General features: G+C 41.0%; 1 protein-coding gene across 2 annotated transcripts in view; it reads left to right on the forward strand.

Annotated features, from left to right (window-relative positions):
• Nucleotides 1–20,521, forward strand: part of TMEM117 (transmembrane protein 117) — a 427,961-nt gene that overhangs the window by 54,167 nt on the left and 353,273 nt on the right. For both annotated transcript variants that reach the window (XM_075600117.1, XM_075600116.1), the window contains exon 3: nt 3,546–3,678. In XM_075600117.1, coding sequence (XP_075456232.1) covers nt 3,546–3,678 — 133 coding nt within the window. The remainder of the gene's footprint in view (nt 1–3,545; nt 3,679–20,521) is intronic.

Consider the following 20,521-nt stretch of genomic DNA (forward strand, 5'->3'; position numbering starts at 1 on the left):
TATATATATATATGTATACATATATATATATATATATATATATATATATATATATATATATATATATATATATATATATATATATATATATATGTGTGTGTGTATATGTGTATGTATATATATAACATTTTTTTTTCTTATTGTCATAATTGTGTGAGAACTCCCCCAACTCATGCTGTGGTATTTTCTATTATTTTTATGATGCTGTAAAAAATAGGTACTTCACTGGGAAACGTGGTAGGAAATATTTGGTTTTAATGGAAGATCTCCCACTACCTTTTTCAAAACAAATTTCTCCCCAAACTTGGGCACGCATTTCCAACTTGTCTGAGACCTGTGAATGTGCTCACAAGTGATGTTTGTATTTGCCTTATAACTCGTGCGAGGGACACTGAAATCAACCATATACTGTATGTAGACTTATCTTTTTTACAGTATCACATTTAGATGTCGTAAAATTATAATTATAATTAGAAGCAAAGGAAGCAAGGTTACCATTTATTTACATAAAATAAGGTAACATTTCTTGTGTGTGTGTATGTATGTGTATATATATATATATATATATATATATATATACATACACACACACACACACACACACACACACAAAATCACCTTTAATGATCAAACACATTCCTAAAAATAATTCTCCTTTATACTATTTTTCTGTTATCTATGCATACCCCATTAACGAAAAGACATGAGATTAGAAATAGTAAACGTAAATGTATTGTTCGAAATTACAAATAATACTGTCAGTTATTGGTTTAAATTTTCAAATCGGGAATATACTGTAGAGAGAACCTGATTACGGTAATATTTTTTTTTAAATTAAATAACGTACGGTATATTACAAAACTTAAATATAGACATGTAATAAATATCACAACCGTCAGTAAAGTAGCAATATTGAACATACATTGAATATTTATATTAATTTTTCTAACTAATTAAATGAGTTACTAGACATATATCACTTACCCTGCTTTAATAGGAAAGAATCACTGTCAATCATATATTTAACAATGCAGGCGTGTCGGCTTGAATTAGATGGGTGATTTTCTGCCATTGTGTCTTCGCAGACTTTTTAGAACAAGAAATATTTCCAGTGAAGCACAGTTGGTACAAACGCTTCACTTTGAATAGGACTTTTCTTAGTAGCAGAGTTTCACCCGAATGCTTTACCTCTGCTGCAAGTAGAGGGGATTTCACTCTAAACAATGTTCTACCTTCTCTTACGTGCTACTGAAAAGAATCACAGTGTTTACTTTTCAAAATAGATTATTTTATTTGCTCAACTAAATAAAAAAATTCATAATCATGTTCTCGCTGTTCCTGGCATCAGACTGCTGTCAATTGGATTGTTTTTGTTGAGGAATAAAACATCAAGCATTATTACTAGACAATGCAACACATTGACTATGAAAGAGACTGTGAAATAAACAGTTCTAAGCAGCATTGCATTAGTGGACTGTACTATGACAATGCAACATTACAAAGTGAATGGCAACTGATTATGATCCAGAAATACAATCTATAGCTTCTCATCAAAAGTGTGCAAAGACCAAATATAATTATGGGTATACCTCCATTAAGTTCTCCTGCTAAGCATATAGTTTGCATCTTAAGTCGTCCAGAAGTAGAGCAATAATTATTATGGGGAGTGGATCTTCAGCTATGAGAATATATATAGATTTTCTCTATTTATATATAAAATGCTCATGGAATAAGGGCTATACAATAATGTGTTGTGTAGTACAATGCATAGCCTCTACCACAGTACATGCTATGATATTTGATGTATGTGAAATGGACTGGAATTTAAATGGCCATTCAATAAGAAGCCACAATCCATGATGTTGCAGCTTCCTATTGGCCCAAGATTTGGTTGCCACTTAGTTTCCCCCCTAGGTAACTTCACTGGCAAGTATCTCGGGAACTAGGGGTCACTATAACTGAAAATAGTGGTGTTTAGTTCAGGGAGACCCCCAGTTCCAACACTCTTAAAAAAAAAAAAAAAAAACAGGCTTGAAAAGAAACAAGAAGCACTTCAGCCTGCAATTTAAAAAACAAAATGTTAAAATGTGTCCCTACCTCTCACAATTTTTTTTTTATATAGATAGGAAGCAGGGGGTCTCCGGAGCTGGGGTTTCAGAGATAATTACCAGGAAAGGTGCTGCCGATTGTATCCACTCCAGGGTAAACAAAATGGTGTTTAAATCTTCCGTATTACACGAGTGAATAGAAAGCTGCATGGGACGCAGACATTTAAACGCCCAGGTAGTAACCAGTGTCACCTTTCTGGGTAAGTATCTCCAGAACCTGGCTGGAAATTAACGCGGTTCTGCTCCGGAGAACTCCTGCTCTTCATATAGAGAGAGAACAGAAGAAGCAGGCACTCCATCACATAGTTATGCAGATATATCATCTCCCCATCCACCATCTCTTGTTGATCCACTGCTGGATAAATATATGATCTTGCAGGAACTGCGGTTAAAAGTCTCTGTTCTCCATGTTGCTCCAACACATTTTCTGATTTTTCATCCTCCCATCTTACGTTTGGTCGTCGTCTTGGTTTTTCATCTCTCTTGGAATTGAGTCGAGTACCATCTTTGTTCAACGATGGTCATTTCATCTTGCGATATGCCCGGCCCACTGCCATTTTAATTTCTTGATCCTTGTGCTGTCAGACGTTTTGTTTGTTTTCAAACCCATTCATTTGTTCCCTGTATCTTCCGGTAATACCCAGCATACATCTCTTGCTCTCGCTCTCTTCCTCTCGCTCGCTTTCCAAGTTGTTCATATTTCCTGTACATTATTTATCTGTTGATTTATTGTACTGTGTAATAATATTAATGTCTATTAATATTATATGTAAGTATTACCTCTGTAACTGCTAATTTAATTAACCCTTAAGGCCTCGGCCAGGGCTCCCGCTGGTGTGCTGAGGCGTGCTGAAGCTCGGGGAAAGCTGGTGCTTTCCCTGGCCTTGCAGTTGCTTTCCCTGCGCGCCATCAGGGGGCGGGCTTGGGGCGGGCCGGGGGCGGGCCAGTGACGTCACGGAGCTGGTTCGCCCTCATTGGGCGAACCGCTCACGTGACCGGCCCTGCGCGCCGGCAAGCGGGGAAATGTTAAATTCAGGTAAGACCTATGCTTCCGCGCGCTTGCGGAAGCGCAGGTGAGCCCCTACTGAAGCCGCTCTAATTGCGGCTGTAGGGGCTCAGTGCTGAGCGGGAGCGAGCGTCAGCACGGTTCAGCGAGTAAGCGCTTACCATGGCCGAGGCCTAAGGTTGCATAACATGCTTGTATCCAGCTTTAAACGAACATGTATGTAACTATGCTTTAATTATAAAAAAATTATGTAAAATTTAATATTCAATAATCTGATACGAATATCCGTAATACCTTGTGGATTAATGGGAATGTTTGTCACACTCCGTTACTAACTGAAAAAAAGAGAGAAACTTTAAAAAATATATATATTTATCATTTTGTACAATGTATGGCATGTGATGTAATAGGAAACAATGTCTTTATTGTAGGTCGTTTACTTCGGCTGAAAATGTTTAGAGATGACCATGGTTCGTGGATGACTATGTTTTTCAGCACTATTCTTTTCCTCTTCATCTTTTCACATATCTACAATCTGTGTCTTCTTATGGCAGGGAACATGAGGTAAGTCTGAATCTCTTTTTGTTAGTCTGTAGTTGGAAATTACTAAACAAAGTAGTTTTGAAGATCACTTTGCACACATTTTAAACCTCACCTACATCTGACTTTTAAATATATAGATGTTTTGATAAAGGTTTTTCAGGGTGGTTTTTTTCATTTAAAGAAAAAAAGAAAAGCCTTGCTTTCTTATATATTTCATTAAAAAAATCAGTTCTAAAAATAATTAAATTAAGATTTCACCATAAGCTGATTTCAGTTTTGCTCATGTTGGAAATTATAGGGCTATTGAGAATAGCCTATGTACTCTATACCTGGCATCTGATAGTAGTTTTATGATCATTTTGCACTATTCATAGATCCTGTACAGACAGTATTCCACCTCCAAGTAACAAGAATAGCTCAAGGACATATATCAGCCGCTTTTCAGCCATTGGGAATATTTGACCTTATTTTGGAAATGTAGTTTTATTTGGGTGTGATACTAAATATGTAAACATCAATGACTTACTTTTGAAGGACAGGAGGTCTTTCCACTATAGCATCCTTGAGGCAAAAATAATTGAGGTATGCTCTTATGACATACTGCAAGTCAAATGTCATTAACCATATCCCCGTCATGGTCTCTGTAAATAAATCTAAAAGATAAAATATGCTTTTGAAATTAAAAATGTTAAATGCTAACTGTTAAATTAAAGAAAAAACACAACATGCTGTTCACTGTGAATGACTGGTACTATATTTTCCAAAGGGCACGTGTAACTATAACAAACATCATTTATGTGGTAATGTATTTGGTAAAATATGTTGCTGTCTGTGCAGACCAGACTACAGTCTTCTGATTAGTTACAAAGCTACTGTAGTTTTGTATGGAGACTCCAGTTTAATAAACATTTTTGAATAAAGAGAACACACAATGGCCCGGATCCACAAAAGGGTGCCAAGATTAAGCCCGCCTTTATTCACATTCATTTGAATGGAAGTAAAGGCATGTTAAAGCTTGGCATCTGTAAGGGACCTGTGCAGAGGTATACTCAGGGAGACCGATTTTGAGGGAAATTAAACATGGCGTTATTTAGCCTGTCACTTTAAACAGGAGTTATCCTACTCTGAAGCGCTATGTACATTAATGGCGCTATATAAATACATACTGTGACAGAAACCAGGGGATGGTAATAAATTCCGTATATAGGGCTCCCAGGATACTAGACAGTTTCTATCCTGTTTGGCCTGGGAGTGCAGCCTTATAATACATACACTCCATCCCACAGTTTGGCAAGCGCTGGAACTGAGGGATGAGAGATCCAGACCAGAGTTTGTCTGCTGCCTGATTTCTGTCACCTGTCATGCTAATTAGGAATCAGGTATGAAAGACTGATTTCCTGTTTGCTCGGGTCTCCCACAAGAGCCAGGAGGCTGGAAGGCTGCTGAACTACAGAGGGGAGAAGCCTCTTCCCCAAACAGGTTCAATCTTTCTGTTCATTTGTGTAAGACTGCAAAAGTACCGTGTTTTGTTGTTGGAAGTGAAAAAGCCACTTCCAACCCTGAGTCAGGGATATCTAAGTTAAGTTATCGCTCAGGTGAGCAGCTTTTGTTTTGATCTGTTTTCTGTTGTATGCACTGTGGCAGTCTCAGTGCCTGGGACTGAATAAACCAGGCATAGCCTGTTTAAAGGAACAGTACGTGACGCCTCATCATTTAACCTACCCTAAAAGACCGTGTTCTAAACAGTCCCGGACAAACGACGGAGCCCCGGAGTAAGCCGTTTGTCACATATGGTGGAGAATGCGGGCAGAGCACTAGGGGGTCTGCGGGTTGAAGAACTTTGAAAAAAAAAAAAAAAAAAAAAGTTTTTTTTCATCCTCTGCAAACAAGATGGAAGACGTGGTGGGTGCGCTGGTACGCAATGTCGCTGCCCAGAAAGACGCGAATGAAATCCAGCAACAGCTGTTAATAGCCCAGCAAGAAACTAATGCAAACCAGCAGCAGACGAATGCAGCCCAGCAACAGCTGCTAATAGCCCAGCAAGAGATTAATGCAAACCAGCAACAGGCGAATGCAAACCAGCAACAGGCGAATGCAAACCAGCAACAGACGAATGAAGCACTGCAAAACGCGAATGCAAACCAGCAAGAGACAAACCGCTTGCTGAGAGAGGAGCAACAGCGGTTCGCTCAGGGCTTACAGCAGGAACTCGAGATCCTGAGGGGGACTATCAGTAACCTTCCACTGGCAGCGGCAGCCCCAGTTCCGAAAATGACCAGGGCAAGCCACTACCTTCAGAAGATGGGACCCTCGGATGATGTGGAAGCCTATCTTCTCACGTTTGAACGCACGGCACAGAGAGAGGGATGGCCAGAAGCTGAGTGGGCTGGTCTAATCGCACCCTTCCTAAGCGGCGAACCCCAGAAGGCTTACTTTGATCTAGAGCCAGCCGAAGCTAACGTCTATGCAAAATTGAAGTTCGAGATCCTCGCCCGCCTCGGCGTAACCACGGCTGTTCGCGCCCAAAGGTTTCACGCATGGTCCTTCACGATGGATAAAGCCACCCAAAGCCAGATGTATGACCTCATCCACCTCGCCCGGAAGTGGCTACAACCCGAGATCAACTCAGCCAGCCACATCGTGGAACGGTTGGTCATGGACCAGTTCTTGAGGAAACTTCCCTCTGCCTTACGCCGTTGGGTCAGTCGGAGTGACCCCCACAATGCGGATGAGCTTGTGGCCCTCGTAGAAAGGTACAATGCAGCAGAAGAGCACCCGCAACCCGCAGTCGTGGAGCAACCCCACTACCCGAGGTTCCAGGACTCTTCCAGAGACGGTAAAAGGGTACCGGGGTTAAGGGGCGCTGAAGAGCGGCGACCACCTTCACGCAGCACCAGCAACAGTAGTTCGCAAAGAGTGGCAATTTGTTGTATACATGGGGATAATCATGAATATTCCACTGTTGATGTTTTTTTTGAAACAGAGTTTGGTTCTTTAGATTTCAAGGTGGGTATTGTACCCAAACTGGCACATGATGTGTTAATAGGGACCGACTTTCCCCATTTTCTAAAAATGTGGTCCCCCGCTCAGAATAGCGCCCAGAGTTCAATAGCGGACCATAACGAAGTATTAGAAGAAACAAATCCTTTCCCTTTTTCAGAAATGGAGGTTGACGAGGGCCCAAATAAGAAGGGGGAAAAGGAGGAGTGCTGTAAAATTCCCTTCCCCATCACTACTTTGGTAGGGAATACCCCAAATCAAGATGTTGAGCAGACACTTACCACCCCAGAACCGGATAAGACCCTCGCTGACCTAGAGGTCAGTCCTGGGAGTTTTAAGAAGGCCCAGTGGGAGGACCCCACATTAGCGGTAGCAAGGGGAAATATACGGGACCAGAATAGTACTCCTGGCCAACCAGATAGGTCACTTGCTTACCCCTACTTCGAGGTAGAGAACGACCTAGTATATCGGGTTGATAAAAGGAAATCAGTTACAACTAAACAATTGTTGGTACCACGGACATTCCGTAATGTAGTATTACACCTCGCACATAGTCATCCATTGGGGGGACACCTAGGGGTGGAAAAGACAAAAGAAAAGGTTCTCCGAAGCTTCTATTGGCCTGGGGTTCTGGCAGAAATTACGAATTATTGTTCCTCATGCCCAGAATGTCAGATCACCGCCCCGTTCAAGGCGTACCGCAGCCCATTGGTACCCCTTCCCATAATAGAGGTACCATTTGACCGGATTGCTATGGATCTAGTAGGACCCCTAATAAAGTCTGCTAGGGGACATCAGCATATATTGGTAATATTAGATTATGCCACCCGATATCCGGAGGCAGTTCCCCTACGTAGCACCTCTGCTAAAAACATAGCAAAAGAGTTAGTAGTTCTGTTTTCCCGGGTCGGGATTCCTAAAGAGATTCTATCTGACCAGGGAACACCATTTATGTCCCAAGTAACAAAAGAGCTATGTAAACTCCTAAAAATCAAGCATCTCAGAACCTCAGTCTATCATCCACAAACAGATGGTTTAGTGGAAAGGTTCAATAAAACCTTAAAGAGCATGTTACGGCGGGCGGTTGATAAAGATGGGAAAAACTGGGATTGTTTGTTACCGTACCTGTTATTTGCCATTAGGGAAGTTCCCCAATCATCCACAGGCTTCTCCCCGTTTGAACTATTGTATGGCCGACACCCAAGGGGCTTACTGGATATAGCCAAAGAGACTTGGGAACACGAGGTTACCCCTTACAGAAGTGTAATAGAGCATGTTGCCCAGATGCAGGACCGCATTGCTGCAGTCCTACCCATAGTGAGGGAACACATGGAGAAAGCTCAAGAAGCACAGAGGAATACGTATAATAAGGGTGCTAGGGTCAGAATTTTTTTTCCAGGTGATAGGGTACTAGTTCTGGTTCCCACCGTGGAGAGTAAATTCCTTGCTAAATGGCATGGGCCATATGAGGTCTTGGAAAGAGTGGGAGAAGTAAATTATAAGGTAAGACAGCCAGGTAGGAGGAAACCTGAGCAAATTTACCATATAAACCTACTCAAGCCCTGGAAAGATAGAGAAGTCTTGTTAACCCTAGTACCCCCAGGTCCGTCAGAGAATCAAGAAACTGACCCAGAGGTTAGCATAGCTGAAACCCTGTCTGTTCATCAGAAACGAGAGGTTCAGAATTTAGTGAGACGAAACAAAGAAATCTTCTCTATACGGCCAGGTAGAACTAGCGTAATTGAACATGACCTAGTCTCTGAACCGGGGGTTCGAGTTAACCTTAAACCGTACCGAATCCCAGAGGCCAAAAGAAAGGCTATAAGTTTAGAGGTTAAAAAAATGCTAAAACTAGGTGTAATTGAGGAATCCCAAAGTGGGTGGAACAGCCCTATAGTCTTAGTCCCAAAGCCAGATGGTACAACAAGGTTTTGTAATGACTACCGGAAACTAAACGCGGTGTCAAAATTTGATACTTATCCTATGCCCAGGGTAGATGAACTTGTAGAGAGACTGGGCAAAGCCCGATATCTCACAACCCTAGACCTAACAAAAGGGTACTGGCAGGTTCCCCTCACAGAAAGGGCAAAAGAAAAGACAGCCTTCTCAACCCCAGACGGCCTCTTTCAGTATAAGGTGTTGCCTTTTGGCTTACATGGAGCTCCCGCCACATTCCAAAGAATGATGGATAAAATTTTAAAACCACATGCTCGGTATGCTGCCGCCTACCTGGATGATGTGGTAATCCATAGTGAAGATTGGCAATCCCACCTTCCAAAGGTCCAAGCTGTGCTTGATGCAGTCCGGTCTGCTGGACTAACTGCTAACCCCGCTAAATGCACTATTGGTCTGGAGGAGGCCAAGTATCTGGGATATTCTATTGGCAGAGGTTTACTCAAACCCCAAACACTCAAAGTGGAGGCGATACAAAATTGGCCAAGGCCAGTTACAAAAAAACAAGTAAGGACCTTTTTGGGGTTAATTGGGTACTATAGAAGGTTTATTCCCAATTTTGCAACTAAGGCAACCCCACTAACTGACCTCACAAAAGCAAGAGGACCGCTAATGGTAAAGTGGTCCCCCGAAACCGAACAGGCCTTTAGAAGCCTGAAAGAAGCTCTCTGTGCCCAACCAGTGTTGGTCACACCTGACTTCTCCAAAGAGTTCGTAGTCCAAACCGACGCATCTGAGGTAGGGCTGGGGGCGGTACTCTCCCAGGAGTCTCAAGGTGAGGAGCACCCCATCCTTTATTTAAGTAGGAAACTAAATCCCCAAGAGAAAAAATTACTCCATAGTAGAGAAAGAGTGTCTCGCAATAAAGTGGGCTGTAGAGACGCTCAAATACTACCTGTTGGGGAGAAAATTCCGGTTGGTCACAGATCATGCACCCCTTACCTGGATGTGTCAAAACAGGGAAAAGAATGCTAGAGTGACCAGGTGGTTCCTAAGCCTACAACCCTTTAAATTTTCTGTGGAACACAGGTCAGGGCACAAACATGGCAATGCTGACGGGTTGTCAAGGATGCACTCCCTAATATCCATGGTCGCTCATCCCTCGAGGTCTGAGCTGGGGGGGAGGATATGTGACAGAAACCAGGGGATGGTAATAAATTCCGTATATAGGGCTCCCAGGATACTAGACAGTTTCTATCCTGTTTGGCCTGGGAGTGCAGCCTTATAATACATACACTCCATCCCACAGTTTGGCAAGCGCTGGAACTGAGGGATGAGAGATGCAGACCAGAGTTTGTCTGCTGCCTGATTTCTGTCACCTGTCATGCTAATTAGGAATCAGGTATGAAAGACTGATTTCCTGTTTGCTCGGGTCTCCCCACAAGAGCCAGAAGGCTGGAAGGCTGCTGAACTACAGAAGGGAGAAGCCTCTTCCCCAAACAGGTTCAATCTTTCTGTTCATTTGTGTAAGACTGCAAAAGTACCGTGTTTTGTTGTTGGAAGTGAAAAAGCCACTTCCAACCCTGAGTCAGGGATATCTAAGTTAAGTTATCGCTCAGGTGAGCAGCTTTTGTTTTGATCTGTTTTCTGTTGTATGCACTGTGGCAGTCTCAGTGCCTGGGACTGAATAAACCAGGCATAGCCTGTTTAAAGGAACAGTACGTGACGCCTCATCATTTAACCTACCCTAAAAGACCGTGTTCTAAACAGTCCCGGACAAACGACGGAGCCCCGGAGTAAGCCGTTTGTCACAATACATACAAAAGAAACAAACACCTATCCCTTGTAAGGGCTGACTTACTTCCTCAGTCCCTATCTGCAAGGCTGGGGGGGAAAGCCCCTTACCCACCTATCGCCCCAAAGTGCCAAGAGGTACGTGTATGCAGGGACTCTTTGTGGCAGTCTCTGAGTCTAGGTGGGTGTCTGAGGGCCAGCCTCTGGCAGGTTCTTGGGTCCTCTTTGTCCAGGAAAAGACTTCATCTCCCTAAGCAGCACAGTAGGGACTGCGCTCAGGAGTCTCTTGGTCTGTGCCCAGCAGGTTTTTTTTTTTTTAACCCTTGTCTGATTACCCAGGTGGAGCTGGTTAATGGACTGGATTTCTCAGACCACTAGAGGCTTTTTTTAAGCAGGTATAAGTCCCTGTTACAGCATGCTTTATGTATCTGGGCCTATATGTGGATCCTTAAGATAACATTGGTACACGAAACGTGCACCCATCGTGTCGTTCAGTGGCGTCATCAGAAGGTCCAGCATGGAGGGAGAACTAGTTTCTTGATGGTATCCAGATGTTTCCAGGTGTTTCTCCCTATTTATTAGTTTATGCTGGTGGATCGTATGGTTGGACGATAACAAAAAACTCAAATGATAACGATATCAATAGATTTATTGTGATAAAGATATGTATCACAATAAATATTTAATTACAAAAAGTCTGAACGTGTTCTAGTAAAATCTAAATACAATAAGTGCCTTGAAGTTGGGGTAGAGTGGTTAACAGAAGGTAGGTGAGGAGAGGAGTTACTACCTTTTTATTGCTGCCGTCTGCTCTCACGCACTCCCCGTGCTGCTCGTAGCTCCTCCCCTTTCCCTCTGGGTTTGCTTTCAGAAGCATGAAGGGAGGGAGGACTCAGGGAGAGAGAAGCAGTGAGAGACTTCACAGTGCGGCAGCTTCAAAGCTGCACCTCTGACCATAGACGCCAGCACCAAGTAATACCGCTATAATAAATCTCTCATGTCGGCAAATTGCCAGATTTTTTTTATTGTGGTACTACTTACTACCGTTATATTGCCCAACCCTAGAGGCTTGTAGTATCTCTCTGATGCTACTCTTAGATGTCATCTTCTCGGGGGGGGGGGGGGGAAGTGGGAGAAAGAGAGAGAGAATTATGATAGACTAGGCACTCTGACTGTTCGTAGTGACTATACGTAGGCTGAATTTGTTTTGATATACACACAGCATCATAGCACTCTGTATTTCTGTGTGCGTTGCATCCTATACAATTACATTATTGATAGCGAATGTGTGAATTTAGTTTCTTATGACTGAGTCTGGTCAATTAAGTTGTATTCTATCTGTTCTCTTGGACCATAGAAATTTACACTTTTGTAGTTCAGTTAAGGAGCATAGCTACCCTTGCCAAGCAACACTTAGCTGTCTATCGTGGCTGAATTTCATAAATAACAGCAGGAATGTCAGGTGCGCACTCTCATCCAGGTGATATATGGAATGAAACAAGAACGGAGAACACCAAAAAATAGTACTGTAGATCCTACGCGTTTCGTAGTTACTACAGTACTTCTTCAGATTCGAACATACCCCTTGACGAAATTTACTGATTTTTTCCATATCAGGATGTGGAACTTATTGATTTATTAATATATATGACTTTTATGTACAGTATTTTCAGCATTTACGTTTATTATTATTTCTATAATAACATGTGTTTTTAATATTTTTCACTGTGTGTGTGTGTTTCGTACCTCTATTATGATGTTGTTTTTTGTTTTTATTGATATTTATTTATATTAGTCTTTTTACTTTATGACACACACTGTCAATTTATGGCCATGCTGTCAATACTTTGCAGCAATGGAGTTACAGTTGCTTGGCGCCCTTTTTTCTTTTGGCACCCTGAGAGGTTATACAGGCATACCCCGTTTTAAGGACACTCACTTTAAGTACACTCGCGAGTAAGTACATCTCGCTCAATAGGCAAATGGCAGCTCGCGCATGCGCCTGTCAGCACGTCCTGAACAGCAATACCGGCTCCCTACCTGTACCGAAGCTGTGCGCAAGCGGGGAGACTATAGAGCCTGTTACAAATGTGTTATTTACATCAGTTATGCATGTATATGACGATTGCAGAACAGTACATGCATCACTAAGTGTTAAAAAAGTAGTGCTTCACTTTAAGTACATTTTCGCTTTACATACATGCTCCGGTCCCATTGCGTACGTTAATGCGGGGTATGCCTGTTGTGACATAGTCCAAAGATGTTAGGCAGCTTTCTGCCCCATTTTAGAGCAGAAAGTGCAGGAATAGTTACAAATGATCCGTTCCACAGCTTCCCATTACCTCAGGCAGCTGGATGGAAAATCCAGACCACAGATTACAATGGCTCTAGTTCTCCCTCACCTGCTCTTCTAATCACATGCACAGGTATTTAGAGCAGAGAGGTTTTGCATTTCTCTCTCTCTCTCCTTGGAGCCTGGAGGCTGGGGGTATCGCTGCTCCCCTGCATCCAGTATCGGGGTTGACGGCCCCTCCACGTATCACAGTACCAGAGGATTTGCCTGGACACGGGACCGAGTTCCCACCACGAACAGATAAGACCAAACAAATGTTTACTGCTGTTGCTAAAAGACTGTGCTGTATCTAAGTGACCCTAAATGAGAGAGCATTGTTTTAAGCTGGGGAACCAGGTTAGTTGGCCAGCAGCTGTTAGAGAGACTGATTCTATGTGTAGTTAGATCCCTGAAAGGGATAGGATTTTGTTTATATAATTTGGTTTCTTTTTACTTGAAATAACAGTGTGGGAAATACTGTAACAATGAAATGAGTGAACTGCTGAATGAAAGTATCTGAGTACCTCTAACCTACACATGTTAAAGCTGCAGTACCTTACTTGGATGAAAATAAAGCAGGCAGAAGCCTGAGTTAAGCAGCTTAATACTTTGCATGATCCTGTTTTTTGTATTAAATAACCCTAGAAGACTGTGTCGGGAAGAACCCAGACAGACGTCAGCACTACAAAAGAGGGGCGTTTGTCACACTGTATATAGTATAGCACACTCTGCTTATCCACTTTCTCTTGATAAAGGTTCGCAAGCGGACCAAAACGTCGATCTCTGTACAATAAAGTCATAGTTCCTTTTGAAGACCACCGGAGCGCCATTACTTTTTATTTTTATATGGGCCTTCATGATCCAGGGTTTTGCCAAGCCCTGGAACTTTACTATCCTTGTGGCCGCAATTGGGCCCCGGTTTTCCGCAGCCACAAGGACAGTAATGCTTTCTACATCTGTGTATATATACACACATTTGTAAAGGGCAATTCCATACATCCATAATTCTATGGGATACATCACCTCCACGTGGCGTGCTTTATCTACTGTTGATATATAAGTAGTACCCTGTCGAAAGCGTAAATAAAAAACACAGTGTGAGGTTATTTTGAAACAGAATAACACGTGAATTTATTCAAGTCAAGTGCACAACGGAGACAGCTTCAAAACAAAAGCTCTCTAAATAATAACACGATATGCCATATATTTATACCCTAAATCCTAAAGCTCCACCCCTTTATGGGGGGGCTTGCACGTCACTAAACATTACCTCATTTTGTAATACATAACAATACTAAAGCTGATGTCATTTTGTAATACATAATAATATTGTATAACTGCCTGTCAGCTAGAAACCATTCTGGGGTTAAATGGGATGTGCCTATTCTGTCGCCTAGCAATATGTTATGAGAATAAATTCTACTGCAAGAATCTAAGCTTATCTCATGGGTTCTCATAACTTTTAGCCTGTTTACACTTTCAATTTGAAGCTGATTGGATGAGGAAGAGTCAATAAGAGCGAAAACATTCCTTCTCTGCTTCACACATTTGTTTATACAGAAATGAAACACAGAAATTAGACTCACAAAGACAAGACAAGATGGCGGATTGAAATATTCACACAAAATGGCTTCATCCTAAATGGTGTTATGTTGTTATGCCAGACCCCCTAATGTCTCAACTTCGTCAGTCCCCCCTCTGATTCTTTAAAACATTGTTTTTTGAGAATTATTGGTATGATTTTAGTCCAGAAACACGTTGGGAGGCACAAGGGTGCTCCATCATTTCATAATGCTGCTTGAGGGTATAGGACAGTGCACGAGGGTGCCTGCCAAATGTAGTCATAGTCTCGTATGGCGTTATAGCCAAATTCTTTTCCAGAGTTAGAACATTGTACTTGGCATCTTCTTTCTTCAAGGGACTGCTGTAGATTGGTTCTGCAAACAATGGCATCATGTCTGCAGAGGGGGTTGCATATTTGTGGATCATGCCTTTGACAAACGTAACACAAACATAGAAGACAACGAGTATCACAATCATACACATTCAAAAATTTCGCTCCTAGTGATCCCACCAATCCAGTCAGCCCCAAAGGGTCCCAGTCTGTGTCACCTTCCTTCCTAAGTCTTTCTTGAATTTCTCCTATCTTATCTAACTCATGTTGTACCTTGCCACTCTGATCTTGGATGAAAACACAACATTGTTCTTTAATTAGGGCATATACACCTCCTTTTGATGCTAAAATATAATCTAAAACCATTCTATTTTGTAAGGCCATAAGCCTGATCTAAACCTGTTCTTGGTTTAATGATGAAATTAAAAACTGCAAAATTAAGGCCACATCCTTCCTGTAAATTGTTATCTGACTGAACATACATTTTTACACAGGTTTCATTGGTTGGTGGAGACACTTGACCCATAAATTGATTCTTGTTCCTAGTGTGTGATACACCCTTTAAAGAGGTTCCCTTAAAAAATGGGAAAATACAGAAATTATACACATAATACTAAAAACCTTATTTTATGCAAGCAACCTTTCTTTGGGTATGCAGTTGCTAGATAAAGGATATGGCATATATCTCTATCATCATATATTTTCAGCTATTACTGAGAATTGAAGGGGTTTGGTATCTGTGGAAGCGAAATGCATGATCCTCACCCCTGCACGCATTGTATACATCATTCACTCTGAATATCAGAACAGACAATGTCTGCGATGGTCAACATGGCTGACTTATGATCCTTTCCTTGTGGCTGACACACCCCCTGGGTGACCCCCTCCTCTCGTTGGAGGTGCAACACACTTCTGGATCAAAGTTTTGCTGCATATGACACATACATAGAGAGTGATGAGTACTGCCAAAACACATACAAGAGTTTTCACAAGCCTCACTTCCAGGAAAACAATCCTCCCATCAAGGCTCATTTCTACATACACCTTAAATTTCTAACTTAAACACACTCTAAAAAATAAAAATATTGAGTCTCTGAAAAATGAAATGTTCTGATAGAAATCAGGAATATTGAGTCTCTAAAAAATAGAATGTTTTGAGTCTTTGAAAAAATGAAATGTTCCTGATAAGACCAGGCCTCTGCCTGGTATCTTATTTTCCTCGTTGGTTAACGGTTAGAGTTTTGACTCGGCAAGACGTTAACTTGATGCGGCTGTGCTTTAGGTGACTTTGGTCTTTGATGTCGCTGGAACGTTTGGTGGAACTGGAACGAGCTTTACTGTACTTTGGGTCCAGGAAAAGAACTCTGCCACTTCAATTGCTGTATTGGTGGTTAGTACGGGCCCTTTCATCTGGGATGAAGAGCATGCTTGTTTAGGAACTACTTGACCTTTAACTCCGTCTCGTGTAGGTGCACTTTTATCATACCTTATGCCTAGAGAGACTCAAAAAATATATTAGTGGCATACAATACTTATTAATTGTTTTATTACCAATAGATGGTCCTTAATTTGTTCCTTTGAACTACTGATAGTCATAAGTCATCCCATAAGTGTCTCATAGGGAGATCATTTATACCTAGGACTAAATTCTTGTATCAATGTGTTTACTCCTGTCTTAGCATCCACATATAGACAGAGGTATCTCCTATTAATGCTCCTCATATTTAAAACTAAGCAGCTAATGTGGACTTTACTGTACTACAATCTAAGTTCCTAAGGCTTTGGGCCTCAGTCATTGTCAAACCAATTGCTTCCATAATCAACTCTATCCTGTCTACAGGCCATATCCCTAAGACCTGGAAAACTACCAGAGCTGTCCCAATCTTCAAAAGTGGGGACAAAAACACTGTCTCAAACTACAGACCAATATCTCTTCTCCCAATACACACTTGCTCTCATTCATGCCTCACTATCATCTCCTCCGATGCAAATGGTATCAACCTTTTCATAAAATACTAACTAACCTTAAAACTTGCCCCACAAATTAAACATCCCAATAGCCTGCACTCATGGCTATTATTTCACACACAGTCACTCCTACCACACCCATTGTGGCCAAGCACTGCCATCTACAGCACTTATTCCCTCACCTGCTATCTCTGTAAATTCCCCTCAAACCTTAGATTGTAAGCTCTTAAGGGCAGGGATTTCCTTTCCTATTGTCTGATTTTGCTGCACTTACTATTCTATCATAATTCCCTCTACTGTATTCTTTATGAAGTGCTGAGAACATTTTTGACGCTATATATATATAAAGTCATACATTGCAATACACTACTATCCAAAGTCATGGACAAAAATGTGTTCACTCCCAATTAAACAATTACTATACTAAGACAAATACCCCTAGCCAATTCCAGTCAGGCCTCCACCCCAAACACTCCATTGTAACTATTCTGCTAAAATGTGAAATGCCTTGCATATAATATATACCCTGCTCACTTATGTAACTGTATTTGCCACTATATATCACCTGTCCTTTAACTCTATACCTAGAACATATCCAAAAACGAGAGGTGACTCCAAATGCACCACTTTGGCAAAACATTCTAAAAATATTTTAACAATAACTACTTCTTATAATAAAATAGAACACCAATGGAAAAATAAATGGTTAAAAATTATAAAATATATCACATATTCAGTTAATAGACAAATTATTTTGTATAAGACTTCACACTAATGTCTTGCTTTATATAATCTCTTTGCACACTGCTGAGCACACGGTCAGCTTTATCATTTTAAAGACACTCTGCATATTCATCTGACTAAAGAAAAAATATTTTCTATAAGACTTGTTTCCGGGCAAAGAGCCATTTTGTTTCTGGGCGTTTCGCCAATTGACCCTGAAAAGATAAGATAATGACACACCACCGCTTCCTCCTAAAAATAATTATTATTGGATTGGAACTTTTGCTTAAAGTTTAAATACATGGAGCTTTATCCAGAGCCCTAAGAACTACATTTTTTATGACCTTTCAAAAATTAACCAACGGGCCTTTATATAGCTGAGGTTCATATAACTTCTTAAAACACAAATAACGCCACACGCTCATGCTATCTCCCTCCACTCAGTTCTCTTTAATGCCTTCTGTATGAACTTTCATAGTTTCACTGATTTAATTCACTACAAATTTATGCTATCCTGTTGCAATTCTGTCCTTTCTCAAGCTACACAAACCTATTTCTTTCCATTAATCAACACTCATAAGACTACCCCACACAAATTCTTCCTTCATCTCACCTCAGGACTTTTGCTGACTATTTTTAAGAAAGAGGTTGAATCCATACACCAGAACATTCCCTCTTTTTCCTCCTATCCTACTTTGCTTCCAACTCTCTACCTGCTTTCCTTGACTCTTTTTCCACTGTCTCAAAAGAGTGTCACCATCACTGTTGATCTCCTCTTCTCCCTCTAATCTGCTACATTTCCATTCTCCTTCAAACATGTAATAGTTATACCATGACTCAAAAATAGCAAGCTTGACCCTACCTCTCTTTCTAACTACTGAACTTGTCTTGCATTCTCCTGCTTGCTCCATTTTCTCACACCCATTCTCTCCTTAACCCTCTACAATCTGACATCTGCACTGCTCCCTCCACGGAGACAATTCTCACTAAAATAACTCATGAATTACATGCTGCCCAAGACAGAGGTCATCACACTCTGCTCCTATTACTCCACCTCTCTGAAGCATTTGCCTCTGTGGACCACACTCTTCTCTTTTCTCTGTACACACTCTCTCTAGGTGACCTAATAACATCTCTTAGGTTTAAATATCACCACTATGCTGACAACACCCTCATTTACTTTTCAACCCCTGACCTTACACCTGCCATACAAACCTAAGTTTCTGAATGTCTCTCTGTTATCTCATCCTGGAAGATCCTCTTTCGCCTTAAATTAAACATGGCAAAAACAGAGTTCCTCATACTTCCTCCCAAACCTGACCCTATTATCTCCTTCCACATTACTCTTGAATCTTCCATGCAGTAGCTCAAGCACGCTGCTTAGGGGTTACTCCCTCAACTCCTCTCTCATATTCTCCTCTTTCATTCAAAACATTTCTATAACTGTCGCTTTTTCCTCCACAATATCACAAAGATACACCTGTTCCTCTGTTGCTCAACTATTAAAACTCTGATTCAGACCCTCATTCTCTCCCCTCTTGATTACTGTAATCCCCTGCTATCCCAGCTTCCTGACTTTCACCTGTCTTCCCTACTATCTATCCCAAACGCTGCTGCGAGAATCACTCTACTCTTTAAACTCTGATTCTGCGTTTCCCCTCCTGAAATTCCTCTCCTGGCTTCTAATCAAGTCCTACTGTTTCTGTATGCTCTCCCTACCTACCAAGTAGATTGTAAGCTCCTCAGAGCAGTGACTTCTCTTTGCTCAACTTTTACTTTTATGTCTGGATCACTTATTCTATGACCTCTTACCTTTACCATTTGATAACTATATGATTACGACATGCACCACTCCTGTGAAGCGCTGAGCCTATTAATGGCGTTCTATACATGAAAACATACAATACAATATATACTTCAAACAATGCTTATGAGCTTTTACCCACATTTTTAAACACAACATATTCCATGTGTTTTTACTGGTTACACACAATACAGAACACACACAATACAGACACTCAAAGAACATAGACACAAACTTCTCTCCTACACAGCGAATCAGCTTCTCATATAAATAACCTGCTTTTATTCACTTTCTAGTTGCCATTAGAACAGAAGGAAAAAGAATATTTTCTGGTTCAAAAGACCTATTCGTGTGGCCAGTACGAACAAATCTTTTCAATTCTATTCTTTTTCTTCTACTCTCTCTCTTAGGGCTGCTCTGCAATTACTGGCAACATGTCCTACCTTTTTACACTTATAACACTTTATGTCCCTTCCAAACAATTTCTGTCCCTTCCAAACAATATACACACAGTCTCTAATTGTATCCCAATTTCTGCATATAAACTTTTCATAAAAATAACCCTCTACTTCCTCAACACCACATATGCCTTAATTATCTATCGGCAAATTCACTTGCTATTTCTTTCCTATTCACTTTCTTTTTCACTTGTTATTATATTAACTTCTGTCCTGGCAATGGTAAAAATTAATGCAGCGGGACCCTTCTGTCCCTCAACATAATTCTTTTGTCCCATATTAACGTAAGGTATGTTTCCCTGTGGGATTCAAAAACACACGAGACGGCGCTCCCTGAGCTTATCAATCCCACAGAAAAAGACCCCTCTTTCATTTAAACATCTGCGCAATTAGTTGATAATAGTACAAACAGTGCCATTCACTGGCCAACAAAATATTTATATTGTCTCTTTTCGTTCTCTGTATTCATTCTTCATTATTTTCGTCTGCAGACACACAATCCTTTGAGAATTTTTGGTTTCCCATTATTCCCCTGTTACAGAAATCAAATTTAATTGACCTGTACAATATTTCTTCGGTTACAGAAATCAACTGTTAATTGACCTGTACAATTTAGCGTTACAATAATCAACGCAAGCTGATTACGTACAACTCTTTTGGCATGTTATTGTTCTGAATAGTGTAAATATGCAGATAAGGACCTGTCACGAGACTGTTCCCCAATCACATTTTCTCACCATAACTATACCAAAGAAAAACTTGAATCACTTCAGCGGGTCCAACCCAGTCCTGATAAACCTTATACTTTTATAACATGGATACAGATAAGACCTTCTAAACAGATATCCATGAACTCACTTGGTATGTAAATGACAAAACAGAGCAAATGTACAATCAGGGACCCGTCCTGCTCCGACAACAAAAATATTTATCACAACCCAGGACGATCTGAAAACAATCCCTTTAAGCACAAAAACACTCACTTTCATCACCAAAAC

This window comes from Ascaphus truei, chromosome 5, assembly GCF_040206685.1.
Source record: "Ascaphus truei isolate aAscTru1 chromosome 5, aAscTru1.hap1, whole genome shotgun sequence".
Taxonomy (NCBI): domain Eukaryota; kingdom Metazoa; phylum Chordata; class Amphibia; order Anura; family Ascaphidae; genus Ascaphus; species Ascaphus truei.